Source organism: Etheostoma spectabile, chromosome 13, assembly GCF_008692095.1.
Source record: "Etheostoma spectabile isolate EspeVRDwgs_2016 chromosome 13, UIUC_Espe_1.0, whole genome shotgun sequence".
Classification (NCBI taxonomy): Eukaryota; Metazoa; Chordata; class Actinopteri; order Perciformes; family Percidae; genus Etheostoma; species Etheostoma spectabile.
In genome coordinates, this window is record NC_045745.1 from 22,884,170 (window position 1) to 22,901,084 (window position 16,915).

The following is a 16,915-nucleotide window of genomic DNA, read 5'->3' on the forward strand; positions in this document are numbered from 1 at the left end:
TGTGTGTGTGTGTGTGTGTGTGTACTGTTCACAGGAGTGTACAAGTTTAGCTGCCATGTGGTGCCTGAGAATCGTGTGTAATTTATAAATGCTGCAGCATGAGTTTTCTCTAAAGCTGAGGCTCTGATGTTCCTGTGGGGTTTTGCTAGCTCCGATGTTTCATCCAAACACAAACAGATGCAAAACATTTATTGCTTCATTCTCCTCTGTAGCAAATTAAGTGTAACGGATACAGTACCAACCATTTGATACAGGTGTTCTGACCCTGTCCGGATAAGCTTTGTTCAAACCCAAACTCACATAAACTATACTTTAGTTCTACCAAAGATTTTAAGGTATACAAAATATGTCATACTGAATTCCAGGGAAAGACAGACAGATGTGTTCATTTAATGCAGTTCTGCAGCCATAACATGTGTCTTATTTGATTATTTTTTTTTTATACTGGGAGTCTGACATAGCTTTAATGACGGAACAAACATATAAAGAGATCTATGTTCAAATATGAATAAAATCTTCCATCTAATTTTGAAGCTACTGTGAAGAAATGAAGGGACATTAGACACATTAGCCTTTAAGTGATTATAAACTTGCAGGGAAGCAGCTGTAATGTGAAATAACAAAGTTCATATTGAAAGAACAGATATAAAATGTATAAGCAATAATTACAATAATGATACCCTCACATTAGCCATGAAGTTTGCTAAATGTTCACGCGAACCAATGCTAATCTGCTTTTACAGCTATTATTAACCATATGCTTAACACCACACAGTCTATGAAACAAGCCAGAAGTGAAATCAACCCCTGCTAATGCACCAGACACTTGACAGTAATGAAGTAAAGACTTTCTTCCATCTGGAAGCTGCATTAAGTGACTGTATTATGGCTCTTAATCCCATCTCAGCCAGCGCTGAGCACGCCCACACCACCCAGCTCCGATGATGAAGAGAATACATATAGTGTACACATATATAAGACATCAAAGGGTGTCCACGTCCCTACCACAAATTAATATTGGTTCCCATGACAAAATCCATCAAGGAAAGAACACCAAAGCATTATTCAAGTGAAATATTGCTCTAAGGCATTGAAAGATCATCTAGTAAAGAGTGTTATGATTGTTTTAGCAGTTGAGACCCAGTAGACGTAGCACTTGAGTGGATAATTACGATCTTGTGGAAAGTTTTGTTCATCCAAGGGGCTTCCACGGGTGGGATGCTGATTATCTATCAATCATGAAACCAGCAGAAACGGGCCACATACTATCCCTCCTGTATTAAATCATTCAAAGCAGGATTGTAAATGCACAAAATGATGTGGGGAATTTTACTCTAATCATCCATTGATGGAGTGCAAATGAGGTATTTATGGGAAATCCCCAGTCTCCACAGGCCCTGTTATATTATTGGAGCTTTACGATATTTTTAGATGTTGTGTCCCACACTTACCAGTGTTGGGGTTCATACTGAAGCGGCCAGCGCTGTTTCCTGCCTGGATTCTGTAAGATACTCTGCCATTTTCACCTTCATCTTCATCTCGAGCCATCACATACAAAATCACAAACCTGTCAATAAAGATACAAAACAAATTTCAGATTAGAAGAACCACTTTCAAGCTTGAGGCCATGAAAGCAACAGGATTCGTAGATGTTCTTCTTCAATGACAGAAATCTGCATTAATAAGGCACCAAAAACAGACTACAGTTAGACATGCCACTTACCCTACAGGCTGATCCTCCATGACACTAACTGCAGACGGAGATCTGAAAACCGGAGTGTTGTCGTTTTCGTCTGTCACAAACACTCGTGCAGTGACCGAACCCCAGCGCCTCTGAGAAGGATCCACTGCCTGATCTATTGCCCGCACCACAAGGTAGAAGGATGGTGTTGATTCACGATCTAACTTCTGCCCCAGAGTCAGGACTCCGCTGGAGGGGTCAAGGGTCAAGAGGTCCGGCGTGTCGGGCCAGTAGTGCTCAATGGAGTAGCGTAGCTCACTGTTGGGTCCACTGCCATCCTATAAAAAAGAAAACAGATGAATTAGACCAAACTTGTAAGTGGAACTTGAGTTTCCAATCACTGGTTTACATTACACCTTTTCTCAAGCAGGAAATATGTTCTGTTTCCCACCTGATCCACAGCCTGGAAAGTATATATGGAAGCCCCTGTCGCTATGTTCTCTGGGATTACAATGGTAACTGGGTCTTCTGTGAACTGTGGAGCATGGTCATTGCTATCCTGCACATTGATATCCAGCTGCACCAGGTGGCTGCTGGGAAATGCCTGAGAGAAGTCAGACACCTCGATGTGCAGCGTGTATCTCGACCCCTTCTCGTAGTCCAGCTCGCGCACCAGGTACACGTCACCCTTTAAACGGTCCACCATGAAAGTCCCATCTTGGTCTGTCCCCCCCACTACCAGGTAGGTCACCTGGCCTTCCAACACATTAGATTCATGCTGATCATGTGGCCGCACAGAGCCGATGATGGAGCCCGGAGCAGCTCCTTCGACTGTGTTTAGGGTCATGGAGAGCATGTTGGGCTTGGGGTTGGACCTGGAGGAGCTGAGAACCTGAAGGAAAGAAAACTAGGATCAGACAGGCTCATTTCAATCTCAGCATTTCTTCACAAAATCATAATTCAGATTGTGTCATGCATGTAATCACTTTAAAATTCTTTTCTTTAATCATCCACGTGTCTATCCCAAAACAGAGTGAAAAAAACATTTTAATACGCTATTATTTCCACAAAGTAAAGAAGAAAAGTGTCAAGGCGAGTGCAGGACTGTGTATGTTACTTGATCTGATTTCCTTTGGTATTGTACAGACAATGAAGCTTTATGGACATCACCCCAGTCCATCCCTAAACCTAGCCTTGGGCTGTAATCTGTTTCTGTTTTGTTGTTATTACAATAATAACCCTCACGGCATTCTGTCTTCAAGATGAGAGTCAGGGTTTGTGACCTGTGACAAAATAATGAAGGGTGTATTGCAAGGGAAAACTGTAAATATTCCAGTTTAAATAATGCAGAGCAGTAAGTGCAGCCTTCATATGGCGTAGTCCGGTCAGATGGGATACAAGTGTATGCCAGGGGGCTTTTGCCGCTCTGAGCAACAGCCTCAGGGTTTGATTTTGTTCTGGGATAGATCAAAGAGCACAGAAGACAGCAAACATAAGCATATTTTAACAATCTCTGATTTCATCATCAAAAAATCCACACACACACACACACACACACACACACACACACACACACACACACACACACACACACACACACACACACACACACACACACACACACACACACACACACACACACCATACCCTCTCTTTCGTGACCAAGATCTATTGCGATCTATTGTATCTTTCTGGTGTCTCTTTATAGAACGTAAATAGCAAGGTTAAACCTAGAAGATGGGGAAAATGATTTGGATAAAGTGCATTATTTAGCCTCACATGCTGACTAAAAAGCTATGTGCAGATGTTTTCATCGTAAATGCACTACAAACCACATGTCAAAGGGCCAACTGTTATTGTCTATTAAAAACAATCTCTTTCTTGCTGTTGTGCAGCAAGCCAATCACAGTCCACCATTTAACAAAATGGGGAAGTGGAATTCAGCAACATTTGATTGCCTTTAATTAAGATGTGTTAGCCACACTTTTCTGAACATAGGCATACAGCTAGGGGTCTTGATTTTGTTGAACTTATTTGCGCAAGTGTTTCAATTATCTTGAAGCAGATACTTTCCTACACACGTCGCCAGCAACTGTAATTTACTATTTGTACTTTTGCTTGGTTTTCCCAAATTCCTACTCTACAGTACACACGCAAGCTAGTTAGTGTGTACTACTTGTGGTGTACAGCAATATCCCTGTGTGAATTTACCCACAACTATGTGAAACGTTATCTCAAAATCATTATTTGGAAATGTTGCCTCATGAGAGTGTTTGAATGTGTCGTTACTGTCAGTGTGTCTGCGTGCATGCATGAATCACTGCCTGCTACTGTACAGTGGTGTATTCCATTTCTCTCTCTGTGCTTTGATGCAGCTGGCTCTCATCAAATATCATCTGGGAGTATTTGATTCCAAGGTGCCTGTTTCCCCTCTTTCTAATCTCAGTGTCACACAAACAGGGCACAGGCAAAATCTAAGGCAAGTACTCCCACTGCAATTAGCATCCTTTTCCTTTCTGAAATCACATCACATAAAAACACTGAGCTCATTGGCCCACAGTCAAAGCAAACCACCACCCTTTTCTGACTGAATGCTTCTGTGGTCTGCCTTTTTTCCTGCTGTTGAATTCCTGATTATGTATGTTGATATGCTGGATTGACCCTTCTACAGAAAGCCCAGAACAATAACTCAGTCCAGACCAGCTCCCTCCTGCAGCTCTGGGTTTCTCACCTTGGGTTTTGGTTACCCCACTAACCTTTGGAGCAGGAAACACACACTAGATTGGATAGATGCTTTTGTTTGTACAGGCACAGGATCAAATTCGCTCCTTCTCATATTTATCTCCTTTTCCAATTTCTTTGACAGTTATACTGTTCACTTGGTGCACAGTTTGAGTAAATTACTTGCAGTAAGGAATGCAAAAGGACTGAGGTAATGTAGATGTGACAGTGTTACATTTGGGCACCAGATTGGCCTTTGTTTCCAATGTGACACACACAAATGTGTAGGTGCTGCATGCACTGTACATGCAGCTGGGCGATGGATGAGAAAATTAAAATGTACAGATTGTGTTTACCTGTATCCGTAGCTGGCAGGTGGAGCTCAGGCCTGGTGTCCCGTGGTCAGCAGCAGTCACAGTGAGAGCGTAGTCGGCTCGTTCGGCCCATCTCAGAGGGGAAGCGGTTCTCAGCTCACCACTGATTGGGTTAAGGGAGAAACGCTCTGCCCTGGAGCCTTCATGTGATGCAACAGATATGTATTTCAGGTCAAAGTTAAGGTAATGATAAGAAAAACAATGTGAATGTAGAGGGAAGTGACACTGACCTGATAAAGAGTAGTATACGGTCCCATTTTCTCCCTCATCTGGGTCTTTGGCCATCACTGTCCCTAGGACTGTCCCAGATGGAAGCCCCTCCATCACCTACAATGCAGAAGGATTGTTATTCACATGAATGTCTTTCTCCAACATGCTATGCCTTTTCTATGCCCATTATCTTCCTATAATGTGTATTCCTATTCCTTACTGTACCTTGTCTTTGTTTCCTTTGTAGCACTATGATTGTTAAGATGTGAAAGGGAAGCATAGGGTTGATTTTTTTTTGTCCTCAATGGCTCTATCTAATCTGCTTTCATTCTCACCTGATAGAGCAGCTCCCTATCCGGTCTGGCATGAGTGAAACTGGGGGCATGGTCATTTTCATCTAGCACAGTTATATGAGCGGTGCCGGTGGCGCTGCGAGGAGGCGTACCCCCGTCCTGTACCACCACAACTAACTGGTAGCTGGACTGCTGCTCTCGGTCCAGGGCAAGGCGGGTGCTGATCTCACCTAAAGAAAAGAAAAGGCCTTAGCATGCATTACTTGCAATAGTTAGGGACTAATTGCCATTTTATTGAATTGACTAACAGCAAATCATTATTTTCTCAAGGGAAATCATGCTGGTATTAGCGCTGCTTATAGAGTAACTACATTTCAGCCAGTGTAACCCAATTACAATAAACTGCTTTGAATGTTACTATTGCTATTCTTAAACTCAAATACAAAAACTTAGTCATCGTCACCTGTTTGTGAGTTGATCTGAAAGTGCCTGTCGGTATGCAGCAGCTTGTAGGTGAGTCGAGCATTTAGTCCTGCATCTCTGTCCGTTGCAGACACCCTTCCAAAGCCTGTCCCTGCGAGCAGGTTCTCTCTGACCGCTAGAAACACCCTCTCCTGGCTTAGTCTTGGGGAGTTGTCATTCTCATCAGTTACCGTCACCCTGACTGTGGCACTGCCAGTTCTCCCCACCCCTCCTGGGCCTGAGGTGGCCAGAACGGTCAACAGGTACATGTCCTTGACCTCCCGGTCCAGAGAGCTACGAACAAACAGCCAACCACTATCTGGCATAATGCCAAAACCGGCAGCGTCACCGTCAGGCCTAAGGCGGTAGAAAATAGAGGAAGAGAAGGAGGAAGATGAGGAGCTTCCACCATTCCCAGAAGACTCACTATTCAGTGCTCGAACCTGGAGGAAACGTGTATTGAGCGGTGTGTTTTCCCGTAGCTCCACGCGGTACGTCAGGGTGTCAAAGTTAGGGCCTTGTGCATCTTGGGCTTGGATGTGGACTACAAGGGTGAAGGTTGAGCTAAGCTGAGGTGCTCCGCCATCCTTGGCAACCACCTGAAGGTCATAGCGTGGGACACTTTCGTATGACAAACTCCCAATCAGACGTACCTCCCCGCTCCCTCGGTCAACGCCAAACGTTCTCTGGCCACTGCTGCCTGCAGCCCCAGCAGAGACCAGGTCAAAGCTAAGCTGACCGTTATGACCAGAGTCCTTGTCGATAGCCTGAATGCTATAGATAACATTCCCCATTTTGGTGATCTCAGGTAAAAGGAGGGACTCCGATGAGGATGGGAGGAAGGTAGGGGCATTGTCATTGACGTCTGAAATGGTAATTCGTACCCGGCTGGTTCCATACGCTGGAGGAGAGCCGGAACGTGCCTGGATCTCCAAGTCAAGACTGGAGCAGGTTTCATGGTCCAGAGGAAGGGCAGTGCGAATTGTACCAGAGGCACTGTCCACTGTGAAGTAACCATCAGGGTCCCCGGTGGAGATGGAGTAGAAGATATTCTTAGGAACACCTGCATGGTCTACACAAAAATACAGCAAGATAAGAATGAAAAAAAGATAGTGACAAAGGGACTAGAGCCGCAACATATCATAAAATAGTGAAAAGGAATGTCACAATTTTCAAGAATCTAGGGTTACATCTTTGAAATGCTTGATAATCAGTTACAATAACACTAAACCAGAGACAAGCAGCAAATAATCACATTTGAGAAGTTGGAACCAGCAATTCTTTAGCATTTCTGATTGATAATTAATTTTACTAAAGATTAATCAACTAAATGTTTTGCCACTCAAAGGTACAAAAAGAAATTAAATATACTGTATACAGCCGCTGATTATCCACTTTTCCTTCGCCTAATTTAAGTATAACCAACAAATAGAAAAATTCCCATGACAGATCCATATCCGCTTTAGGATGACAGGGATCTGGTGTGTTTATTATTCTTGTGTTAACAAAGGGCTGGCTTCTCTCAAAGTGGGTGAGGGGATAGAATCACGAAAAGCCTTGTGCAGTTAAACAGACATGCCCTGTCCACTGCACAACAGTGAACACTTAATTTTGACTCCCACTCAGAATTTCAGCCCCATCTACCTTCATTTCTCCATCAATAATACAGAGAGAAAATAAAAGTCTGGCCACAGTGAAAATAATTCCCACTAAAGCCCACGCTGTGTGATGGATGTGATTTCTTAATGGAGTGAATGCTCTTGTTGCCTGTGTATTTGTACAAATGCTTTACTGAGAGGTAAGACATCATACTCTTTCCAGCCCATTAGTGAATTTTTGTCCAGGTACTTGTCAGAAAGATGAAACCAGGTAGAGAAAGACAAATAAAACAGCTTTTCTCTGGCAAACCATGTCAAGTAAATTAATAAAAGCATGCTTGGTACGACTAAAGGCAGAACAGACATTGACATTTAGTGAAGCAAGGAGAAAGGGAGGACTGAGTGTACAGGCATCCTCACCTGTCTTTGTAGCGGCTCGGACCACTCCCACCGTGGTCCCCCTGAGGACGTCCTCAGACACAGTGAAGAAATACTGGGCCTGATCAAACACGGGAGACACCACCGAGCCTCCCACCACACTCACGTTTACCCTGGCATTGACCGGCGCCGTCAGACCACCGCCGTCCTCGGCTGATATCACCATGGAGATTACCGTGTTGGCTTTGCCATGGAGCGAGCGAGAGAGGGAAATCACACCTGCAGAAATAGAAAGATGAACGAAGAAGATTAATTACTCTATATCCTTTGTGGATCCAAAGCAGGTTTCACAACAGATCACCCATGTTTGTTCAGTTTGTGCGTGTTTGTGTGTGAACAAACATGGGAGACACACAAACACAAACACACACACACACACACACACACACACACACACACACACACACACACAAAACACACACCACACAAACACACACACACACACACACACACACACACACACACACACACACACACACCTGTGTCCTTGTTGAGAGTGAAGAACCCAGAGCCTCCTGCAGGTACTGTGCGGTAGGTCACCCTGCCATTTTCCCCAGCATCAGGATCATTCGCTGTTACCTTGACAACAGAGGTTCCCGGGGCACTATGGGTACTGAGACTGACTGTGTAGAGGACTGGATAGAAGGTGGGCCGGTTGTCATTGATGTCCACCACTGAGACCCGCACTCGTGCTACTGAGCTCAGGCCACCCTGAAAAAAATATTCAGAACAATTTTCGGTTCAAGATTTTTGCATGAAATGATCATACCAACAGGCACCAATGCTGTCATACTGTTATAAACCTCAACTGAGGAGAAGCACATCACTCATCACACTGTATCTGCCAGTTTAGTTTTACGAGACCATTTAAAACATGAGTGAATGAGCTGACTTAAGCTTGGAATGTGCCAGTGGTGGGAGAGAAGATGCGTTGAGCAGGTTAGGAGGTAACTTATAGAACTAAATTCAATCTTAACTTGAGCATGGGTAAAAAAAAAAAGGATAGAAAGTATGAACACTAGTAGAATGCTAGTGCAAAGACTGTGTAAATGTGGTCAAGTAATTGAAAATTAATTGTTCAAATGGATTGGTTGACATCTTTATCTGTTTCCTCCGCACACTCCCTCTCGGTTTGCTCTGATTGCTTTGCCATGCTGTTGCAGTTCCCCTAGATTTTCTTTGAAGACACACAGAGAGAGACACAACCCTGTCTTTTTCAAACACGTCTCTTTGATCAGCTTTTTTGGAGTGCAGCTGTACACATCTTTAATTTGCTTTCTTCTTCTGACTTTGATCAGAAGGAGGATCACACACTTAGTGGGTAATGTGTTTGGTCATGGAGCAACACAAAGAACTAGAGCTGTGAATTTAAGTTTGCTGTTTAAGTAATTTTCTTAAGTCTATTTCAGTAATTGGGCTTTGATTGTACACAATGTGTAAAGGTTAAAGGAATGCTTATTTGGGAAATACGCTAATTTGCTTTCATCAAAGTTGGATGAGAAAATTGATAACACTAATGTCTGTAAGAAAAATCCCTTCCTGTTTCTTTGTAGTTTTAGGTTAAGAGTGTTCTTACTCCATCCGTTGCAGTGACGGTCAAGTCAAACTTGTCCAATCCCTCATCCCGGTCCAAAGCTGTGCTGGTGCAAATCTGGCCGGTCTCCTTGTCAATGGTAAAGTGGGCCGGTGCTGCACTCCCAGAGGCAGAACCCAGGATGTAGGATATAGCACCAAAGGAACCACGATCCTCATCTGTGGCTGACACCTAAGGGAAAAGCGACACCAGGTAAGAAATGGACAGTCCAGACGTAGACACATAAAGATTTCAAAAAGAATCACACCAACACATCCAACAGGTTATCAAAATTGGTGTGAAAGAAAACATACATGTGTCATAATACGAGCTAAGGGCCTTTCTGTTACCATAATAATGTCCCATATTACAGTCACCCCACAGGCCCATACATCTGCACCTGTCAAAATATCACACACCATATCACTACTTGTTATGGTGTAAAAAAAAAAAAACGAGCATCTGTGAGAGCAATTCACTTTTATAGATCACAGATACACTGCATGTAAAAAAAAAAGGATAGATCTCCCTCACAGTGTGTGCAAAAGGATAGGTATTGGAGGTTACCATGGATATAGAAGGGGGAAACTGTCTGTTAAACCTTTAGTAAAGGACTGAAAAGTGTTGAAAGAGGTAGTGAGTTTGGTTCGAGGTCAACAGAGGCACTTTGATAAATGCTGAAAGGTCAAACTGGTTTTCAACTGGCATTTAAATGACATTCTGACTGACTGACTAACTGACTGACTGACTGACTGACTGACTGGGAGACATTTCAACACACACCACAGACATAAATCCCTATTACTTTTTTGTATGATCCACAGCTACCAGCCCAGACCCTCTGTAACTGAACTAAAAGTTCCACCATTGTTAATAATTGTCATCGGGTGAAACCTTCGTCTGATCTGTTTAACAAAGTAACTAGGTTTGGAGTTTTGTTCCCCCCCAAAAAAGGACTTCAAACTATTTAAAGACACAAATACACATAAGACACAGACACAGGTCTTGACCTTACCTTAGACTTTTTTGGTATAATCTACCTAACATCCTTCATTATACTGCACACACACACATGCACACACACACATGCACACACGCACGCACACACACACAAATATGCATTGTCTGCTCTGATTAAAATTCAATAAAATCTCATAATACAACAAAGATTTCCTTGCAAAACACAAAAGGGAAATGTCCTCTGTCCTCCAGGGTCCTGACTAAAGTTTTACATCGGCCCATAATATGTATGTTTGGTGGCGTTTATGGTGCTTGTTAAAGTAGCATTCTCCCTCAGATCTTGAAGCCTTGAAGGCAAGCCAAGATCCAGGAGACCTCATAACAGCACTCCTTCTCTGTCATATAGAGTCTTTATCATGAGGCAACAGTAAGAAAGCTTAACTTTCACCAGAAACTTTTAGTTTATTTTCGTTTTTGTGTAAATACTGATTAAAGTTTTCTGACTGAGTCTGGAATACAATGAACTGCAATACACAACAATGCAAAATTCAATAGTCAAAGATCATTACAATTAGAAAGATAAACAATAAAGCTAAAAGATAAGATATATATCATACATTGTGACAAAAAAGTTATAATATATAGTATATCTGACTTTTTAGCTACATTTGACAGTATTCTCTTAATTAATAGAATGTACATGACGACGACTATGGGATGAATTACTATTCTCAAAAGCTCTTTTTTTTTTTCTTTTTCGTATTCGTGGCCCCTATATCATATTGTAATATCCAAATACAGTTTAAAGTGCATAACATGCCTGCTTTTCTATACTGTACATCCACCAGTGTTGCCATAATGTTTTCCACCGCAATCAACTTCTCTGAAAAAGGTTAATATTGAATAAGACTGATGTAAACGACACATCTCTTATTGTACATGTCTGAGCTTGTTGTTTAATGATTTCATCATTAGTCTGAATTCTACATGGGAACTTGCCCTGGCCCTGAACCCCATAGAGCCTGGGACCACCACAGCAGGCAATGACCTTCCTTCCGTCCCACCAACACATGTCTTCGCCATTACACTTACCTACTGGTTTTGGAAAGACAGACATAAACACAACCACCATGTACTGTTGCTCATATAGGATATGAAAATATGGGAATATTAGAACAGCTCTTTCAGGGTTTTTAGTTGCAGTGTTAACGCAGCTAGACGGTTGTGGTTTTGAGAGGTCATACTGTACCCCTTCCTTTGGTCAGGGTTTACAGCTGGGGATTTTAGATCATTGCTGGGACTTCCTTCAGAGCACAGTGTTGAGACTAACACAACCTTTTGGGATTTATGCACATGTCTGGGTGTTGGTCATATCTTTCTGACTGTCTGTGATGGATTAGCCACCTGTGGTGATGAGAACAGGACAAATGTGTCCATTACTTACACACAGACACCCTCATATGTGATGACCCTATCCTTTTCACTAAATCTAATTAAAGAGGCTTTAACACCCGTGACCGCCCACCTGGTCATAGGGTGACTTCATCGTCACATCTATCTTTACCCCATACATTCCGTTGTAGATCACAAACACAGACAAGGGAAAGGGTGCTCTACCCTGGATGAGGCTGTAAAGAAGACATGACTGTTACCATGTTTACACATACGTAGTTATTTTGACAAACGGAGACATTTTCCTTCGTTTGTGCCCTTCGTTTGCATGCAAACGGAGAATTTGCCTCTGAACACGATTCTTTCTGAAAACGTCTTTCTAAAAACTCCAGCCAGAGTGAAGATTTTGGAAAACGTTTTTTTGCGCGTTTGCGTGTAAACGGAAGAAAACTGAAGTTTTGGCAGCCAAGGAAGTAAGGAAGAGAAGAGAGAGGAAATTATTCCTTGCTATTGTTGCTATTTTCAGGATTCTGCCTGGCTGAAGTGGGCTTAAGCTTCCCATTACACTGCCAACTACAGGTTTGGCATGCTCTTGAAGGCATTGACGGCATATATACGTGGGTAGGCCTACGTGTAAACAAACACTTTTCTGAAAACTGACAAGTGGGCACAATGTTATTTTTGAAAACGGAGAGGTTGAAATGTCTGTTTATGAAAATAACCGGCAACGTGTAAACGTAGCATGTATTTGTTAGGTTTATCTGAAAATACAGGGGTTGGACACAGTATTGATAAATACACTTGGAAGTAGTTTTTGACAGGAGGCTTGGACTGGAAAGGGCTTGCATAGAGTCTGGGAACAAGAAGGAGAGCAGGACATTGATTCTCCACACACTCTCAAATGTAAATACCCAAAGCACAGCAGTATGATATGGATTTTTCATGCAGGAAAAAATATGCAAGAAAAACACAAGGTTGCCCTAAGAAAATGCCTATGCAAGCACTCTTCATGGCAAACTTGGGAGCTATAAAATAAAAGATGTAGTGATTTGGGTTGTTCTGCTGCACCGTACATGCAGTACAGTAGTTCTTTGGCTCCAGATTTAAAATGCTAAAGTAGAACAAAAAATAAATAAATAATTGCAGAGTTACAAAACAGATTCAGAACAAAACCTGCAAGGTTGGAATACATGACAGTATTTTCAATGCACAACAGTTTGAAATGTGTGCCAGAAGAAAATCCTTTGAACCCTTCAGAAAAGGGAGGAGCTTGTAAGAATCAACTCTGTCATCAGTCCATTTCCTCCTGCACAGCACAGCACCAGTATTCAGTTTACACTGCAAAGGGCAGAACGATGGATCAAACTGGCATGCCGATTCGATACCAGAAACTTCTTTCCCAAATTGTTTACAAAATGTATAAAAGTATAAAAGTAGTATGATAAGGTGTCTAGTAAACACACAGTTGACATGTGTTTTTAAATCAAGAGATCTTGTGGACCAGACGAGGGGAGTAAATTCCTCCCACGCCAGAGCCTGCTCTCTGATGCATGACCAGCCAGCCAGCATTGGCTCGGCACACCTATTCCTCATTGGACTCCCCGTAGGTTTACCGTAGAGATAAACATAAGACTACATAGCAGCATATCCAGAGACAACAGCCCATACCTTTCAACATCTAAATCTCACTTGCTCTTAAGTATTTCTGCTTGCATAGATATTTGTGGGATCTTCCACATTTACACATTTGTGAAAGTGGATGGCAAGGTTGTCTAGTCGTTAGAAGGCCTGGTGTTTAATTGTAAGGTCAAAAGGTTGGTCCCCATTTTTTTGTAATGCTTTGGAACAAGACGCTAACCCTTTCAAGTACGTTATTACAGTAAGTTGTTTTGGATGATGCAGCATTTACAGATATGCAGTTAACATTCACATTCACATCCTATGGTATTACTTTAAAGAGCCATAACAATGGTTTTGCAAGTTGACTTTCAAACATTATTGGCATGAACTGAAACTAATGACTGCCTGGAAGGTGATAAAAAACTGGAGTGTGGTTCACTTTGTATAATGGCCTGCAGTAATGCTAAGTATACACAATTTGTAGTTAATGGGCTTAATTGTGCAAAACTGCCAATTTTTGTTTTTTTTGTGGGAAATATGATATCCCTACCTGGTGTCATAACATGCAGAAGTGCCCTAGGAAAGGAAAATGGCTCAAACATGTCTGTTAATACTGATACATACAGGCAAAACATTTAACGTTTATAATCACTTCTAAAATGCACACTCTGGCGTACTAGCTGTGCAGTGTCCTTTTTGAGTTGGATGGAACTGGTCTTTCAGAGCATGTATCAGCGACAAATCCTCATACACAAACTGACTTAATAAAATGCTGCAGTTACGCATCTGTCAACCATGTGAATTTGTAATACATGAAACATAAAGTGAACCAGCATGCTTTCAGTTTAAGCAGTACTTTGATTTACCTATATCATGTAGTTCATTGACCGACTACTATAGACACAGACTATGTCTCAAAAAGCCCACATCAGCCTGGTAAGGACTATGTGAAAAACAGTCAGGAAAAGCGTGCCGAGTATCGGATTCAGCCAGGACTCAAGTCTGCAGCTTTTTGTCCATAGAGAGCCATTCATCCCTGGCTGGGACAGTAGAGGAGCGATCACTCACTGGAGCCTTAGCAAAGATCCAGACCTCATCATTTGCCGCACTCGCCTTTGGAAGCACTCTCTCTTTCTGTTTCTTTGTGGGTCTACCTTTCAACTTAGCCTTACTCTATTGTATGTTTCCAGTGTCATTCTCCTTCTGCTGATACATGGATGGGTGGCTCTGCAATTAGGTTACAGATACCAACCTAACCCTAACTCAGCACTCACATTTAGAGTCGTTTGTCAGTGGTATTCAATGCAGGAGTGTTCACCTGTCTGGGGTGTGGTGCAGATTACCAAGTAGTGTCTAATGATACCAGTGGGTCAACATCCACGCCAAAACCTTCGCTACTCCAGCACCCACATCTTCAAACCTCAGCGAGTGGCAGGTGCTGTACGGCTTTAACTGACTTGTTTGAGGTTTTATTTGCTTTTACTTCTAGTTGGATTATGTTTTTTCTCTTCCTGTCCTCCATTATACTCATGGCTTGTCTTAAATATATTTTGCTGTACAGCATCTCCTCTCTCCTTTCTTCTCCTCTATTCTCAGCTTGTCCAGATGTGGGCGCTGGTCCAGGTATGTCCTGCTGTTTTCTGCAGTTTGTCTCCGTTGACATCAGTTAGTGTCAGAGGGAGTCTGCGCACGGCTGCTTGGATGCAGCTGCAGCTCTGCTGCTGCTCTGGACTTTTATAGCTTCTCATGAAAGAGACGGAGAGAGAGAGCGATTCTATAGGCTTTCATTGTAAAACCTGTAAAACACAGAGAGTTTTCCCAATCTAATCTCTTCTTCCTCTGACTGGTGCCAGGGCTGAATGTTTACAACGCAATCATCATCTAAGAAGTCAAATAGGCCAATAAGAAGCCTAATATTAAAGCAAATGTCTTACTTTAGTTGTATTGGCTGTCATTTTTATCAGTTGCGCGGTTAGGGTGACATTGTACTCTGGCTTTAAACTGGCATTGTTTACAACCTTTTTGACTTGACTCAAATATTTCCTCATTTAAAATCATAATTTGAGTCATTTTAAAATATTTTATTTGCCATATGCCTTGACTTTCTGTTTCATGTTTGGCAAATCTTGGAGTTCCTGGTTGATTGTTTTCCATGACTGTTCTTGTTTCTCTTATCATCTGACTTACTTTAAGGGACCTAACTGCATTTCCAGATGTCACAAATGACCTTGATGAGGACAATCTTATTATTACTGATATAACTAAAACATATAATTAAACCTAAGCTATAAAAACAGGAATTATCCTTTAAAGTAGCAGCAATGACCATAAAAGAGCATGATAGACCTGGAGTTGGTGAACTGAATGCATCATTGTTGGATAATTGCACACAAGCTGAAGTTATTAACAACAAACTGAAAAAGGACTAACTGTGTGGGAGTGTCGGATAGAGCTTGGACATTAATTTAAAAGTGTTGCTCTTTTTACACTGACATTCCTTTGCTCTCCAGTTGCATTCCTCATATTAGGCATTCTGCAGATCTCCAAATCAATTTCTGCCTCTCTGCTGCCAATGAGGTGAGGCACTATGGGTACAATTAAGATATATGGCAGGGAAGGAGAGAAAGGAGGGGAAGGTCGGAGGGAAGGGGAAATAGTTTGGCAAAGGAACAAAAGGCAGGGCTAATGATAACATGAGACCTTGAAATGGGAACGAGGAGGACTGAGGCTTCATCCAGTTTTTCCTTCAATCTCCATTCCTCCCTTGACCTCCCCTTTCTCTTTTAGCGTCTCCCCTCTTTTCTCTCCTCTCTCACTCGCTCGTTCTTTCAGCACCCTATTACGGAAAGTGCTTGTTGCCTTTCATGTGGAGTTCACGGCTGGAAATGATTAGGAACATCAAACCACTGAAGGGACGAGAAAGGGAGGGAGGTGAAAGAGACAGAACGAGAGAGCTGACTTCTATATTTGGTAGAAAGAATGCTAATATTATTAATGAACATAATGTTGGGGGTGATGGCCACTAACGAAGTCTCTCTGTCTCTTTAAGGCTCCCACATATGTGCACACTTGTAAACACATACACACAGCAGGACACACTTGTAGATGTTCCACACTCAAAGCAGTAAACTATACCATACAGTTAGGTTTAGCCCATGGAGTTTAACATGCAGACATGTGGTGTGTGTTAGGATGTTTATCTCTGGGCTGCATCTCATGTTAAAGGACACAGGAGCCGTTGTTAAGGCATATTCACAAGTCCAACCATCTTGCATTCATCTCTGATGTTTGGAGTTTTCCATCCCTATATCTGGTAGGTTTGTTTTTCAATGATATGAGTCTGGTATGTTTTACCCTCCACACACTTAGAACAATGTTAAGTTTCAATATGTAACTGGAATAGGAGATAATCAGTGCTTTTAAACTAGATATCTCCAGCACTACAACTGTACCAGGTCCATCACCATTAGCTCTATAGATCAATCAGAATCAGAATCAGAATCCTTTATTGATCCCTGAAGGGAAACTCTGTGTTGCAGTTGCACTGATAGTATAAATACAAGAGTCAAAATATAAATAAAGAAATATAAGGA

The 16,915-nt window shown here is 42.1% G+C and overlaps 1 protein-coding gene and 1 long non-coding RNA gene across 3 annotated transcripts in view; one reads left to right on the forward strand and one right to left on the reverse strand.

The window, feature by feature from the left end:
- The window catches only part of dchs1b (dachsous cadherin-related 1b), an 87,337-nt gene that overhangs the window by 10,986 nt on the left and 59,436 nt on the right, over window positions 1–16,915 (reverse strand). The window contains exons 5-14 of one of the 2 annotated variants that reach the window (XM_032533456.1): window positions 9,354–9,542; window positions 8,257–8,488; window positions 7,760–7,996; window positions 5,743–6,804; window positions 5,322–5,509; window positions 5,007–5,103; window positions 4,759–4,916; window positions 2,133–2,573; window positions 1,724–2,019; window positions 1,452–1,567 (exon numbers count right to left, since the gene is read on the reverse strand). In XM_032533456.1, the coding sequence (XP_032389347.1) occupies window positions 1,452–1,567; window positions 1,724–2,019; window positions 2,133–2,573; window positions 4,759–4,916; window positions 5,007–5,103; window positions 5,322–5,509; window positions 5,743–6,804; window positions 7,760–7,996; window positions 8,257–8,488; window positions 9,354–9,542 (3,016 nt within the window). Of the gene's footprint in view, window positions 1–1,451; window positions 1,568–1,723; window positions 2,020–2,132; window positions 2,574–4,758; window positions 4,917–5,006; window positions 5,104–5,321; window positions 5,510–5,742; window positions 6,814–7,759; window positions 7,997–8,256; window positions 8,489–9,353; window positions 9,543–16,915 lie in introns of both variants that reach the window. The other variant, XM_032533455.1, reaches the window with a different exon arrangement.
- LOC116700365 (uncharacterized) lies at window positions 5,935–12,111 on the forward strand. Its single transcript, XR_004334633.1, has 3 exons — window positions 5,935–5,945; window positions 7,425–7,434; window positions 11,950–12,111. It is a non-coding gene; the product is annotated as an uncharacterized LOC116700365 (long non-coding RNA).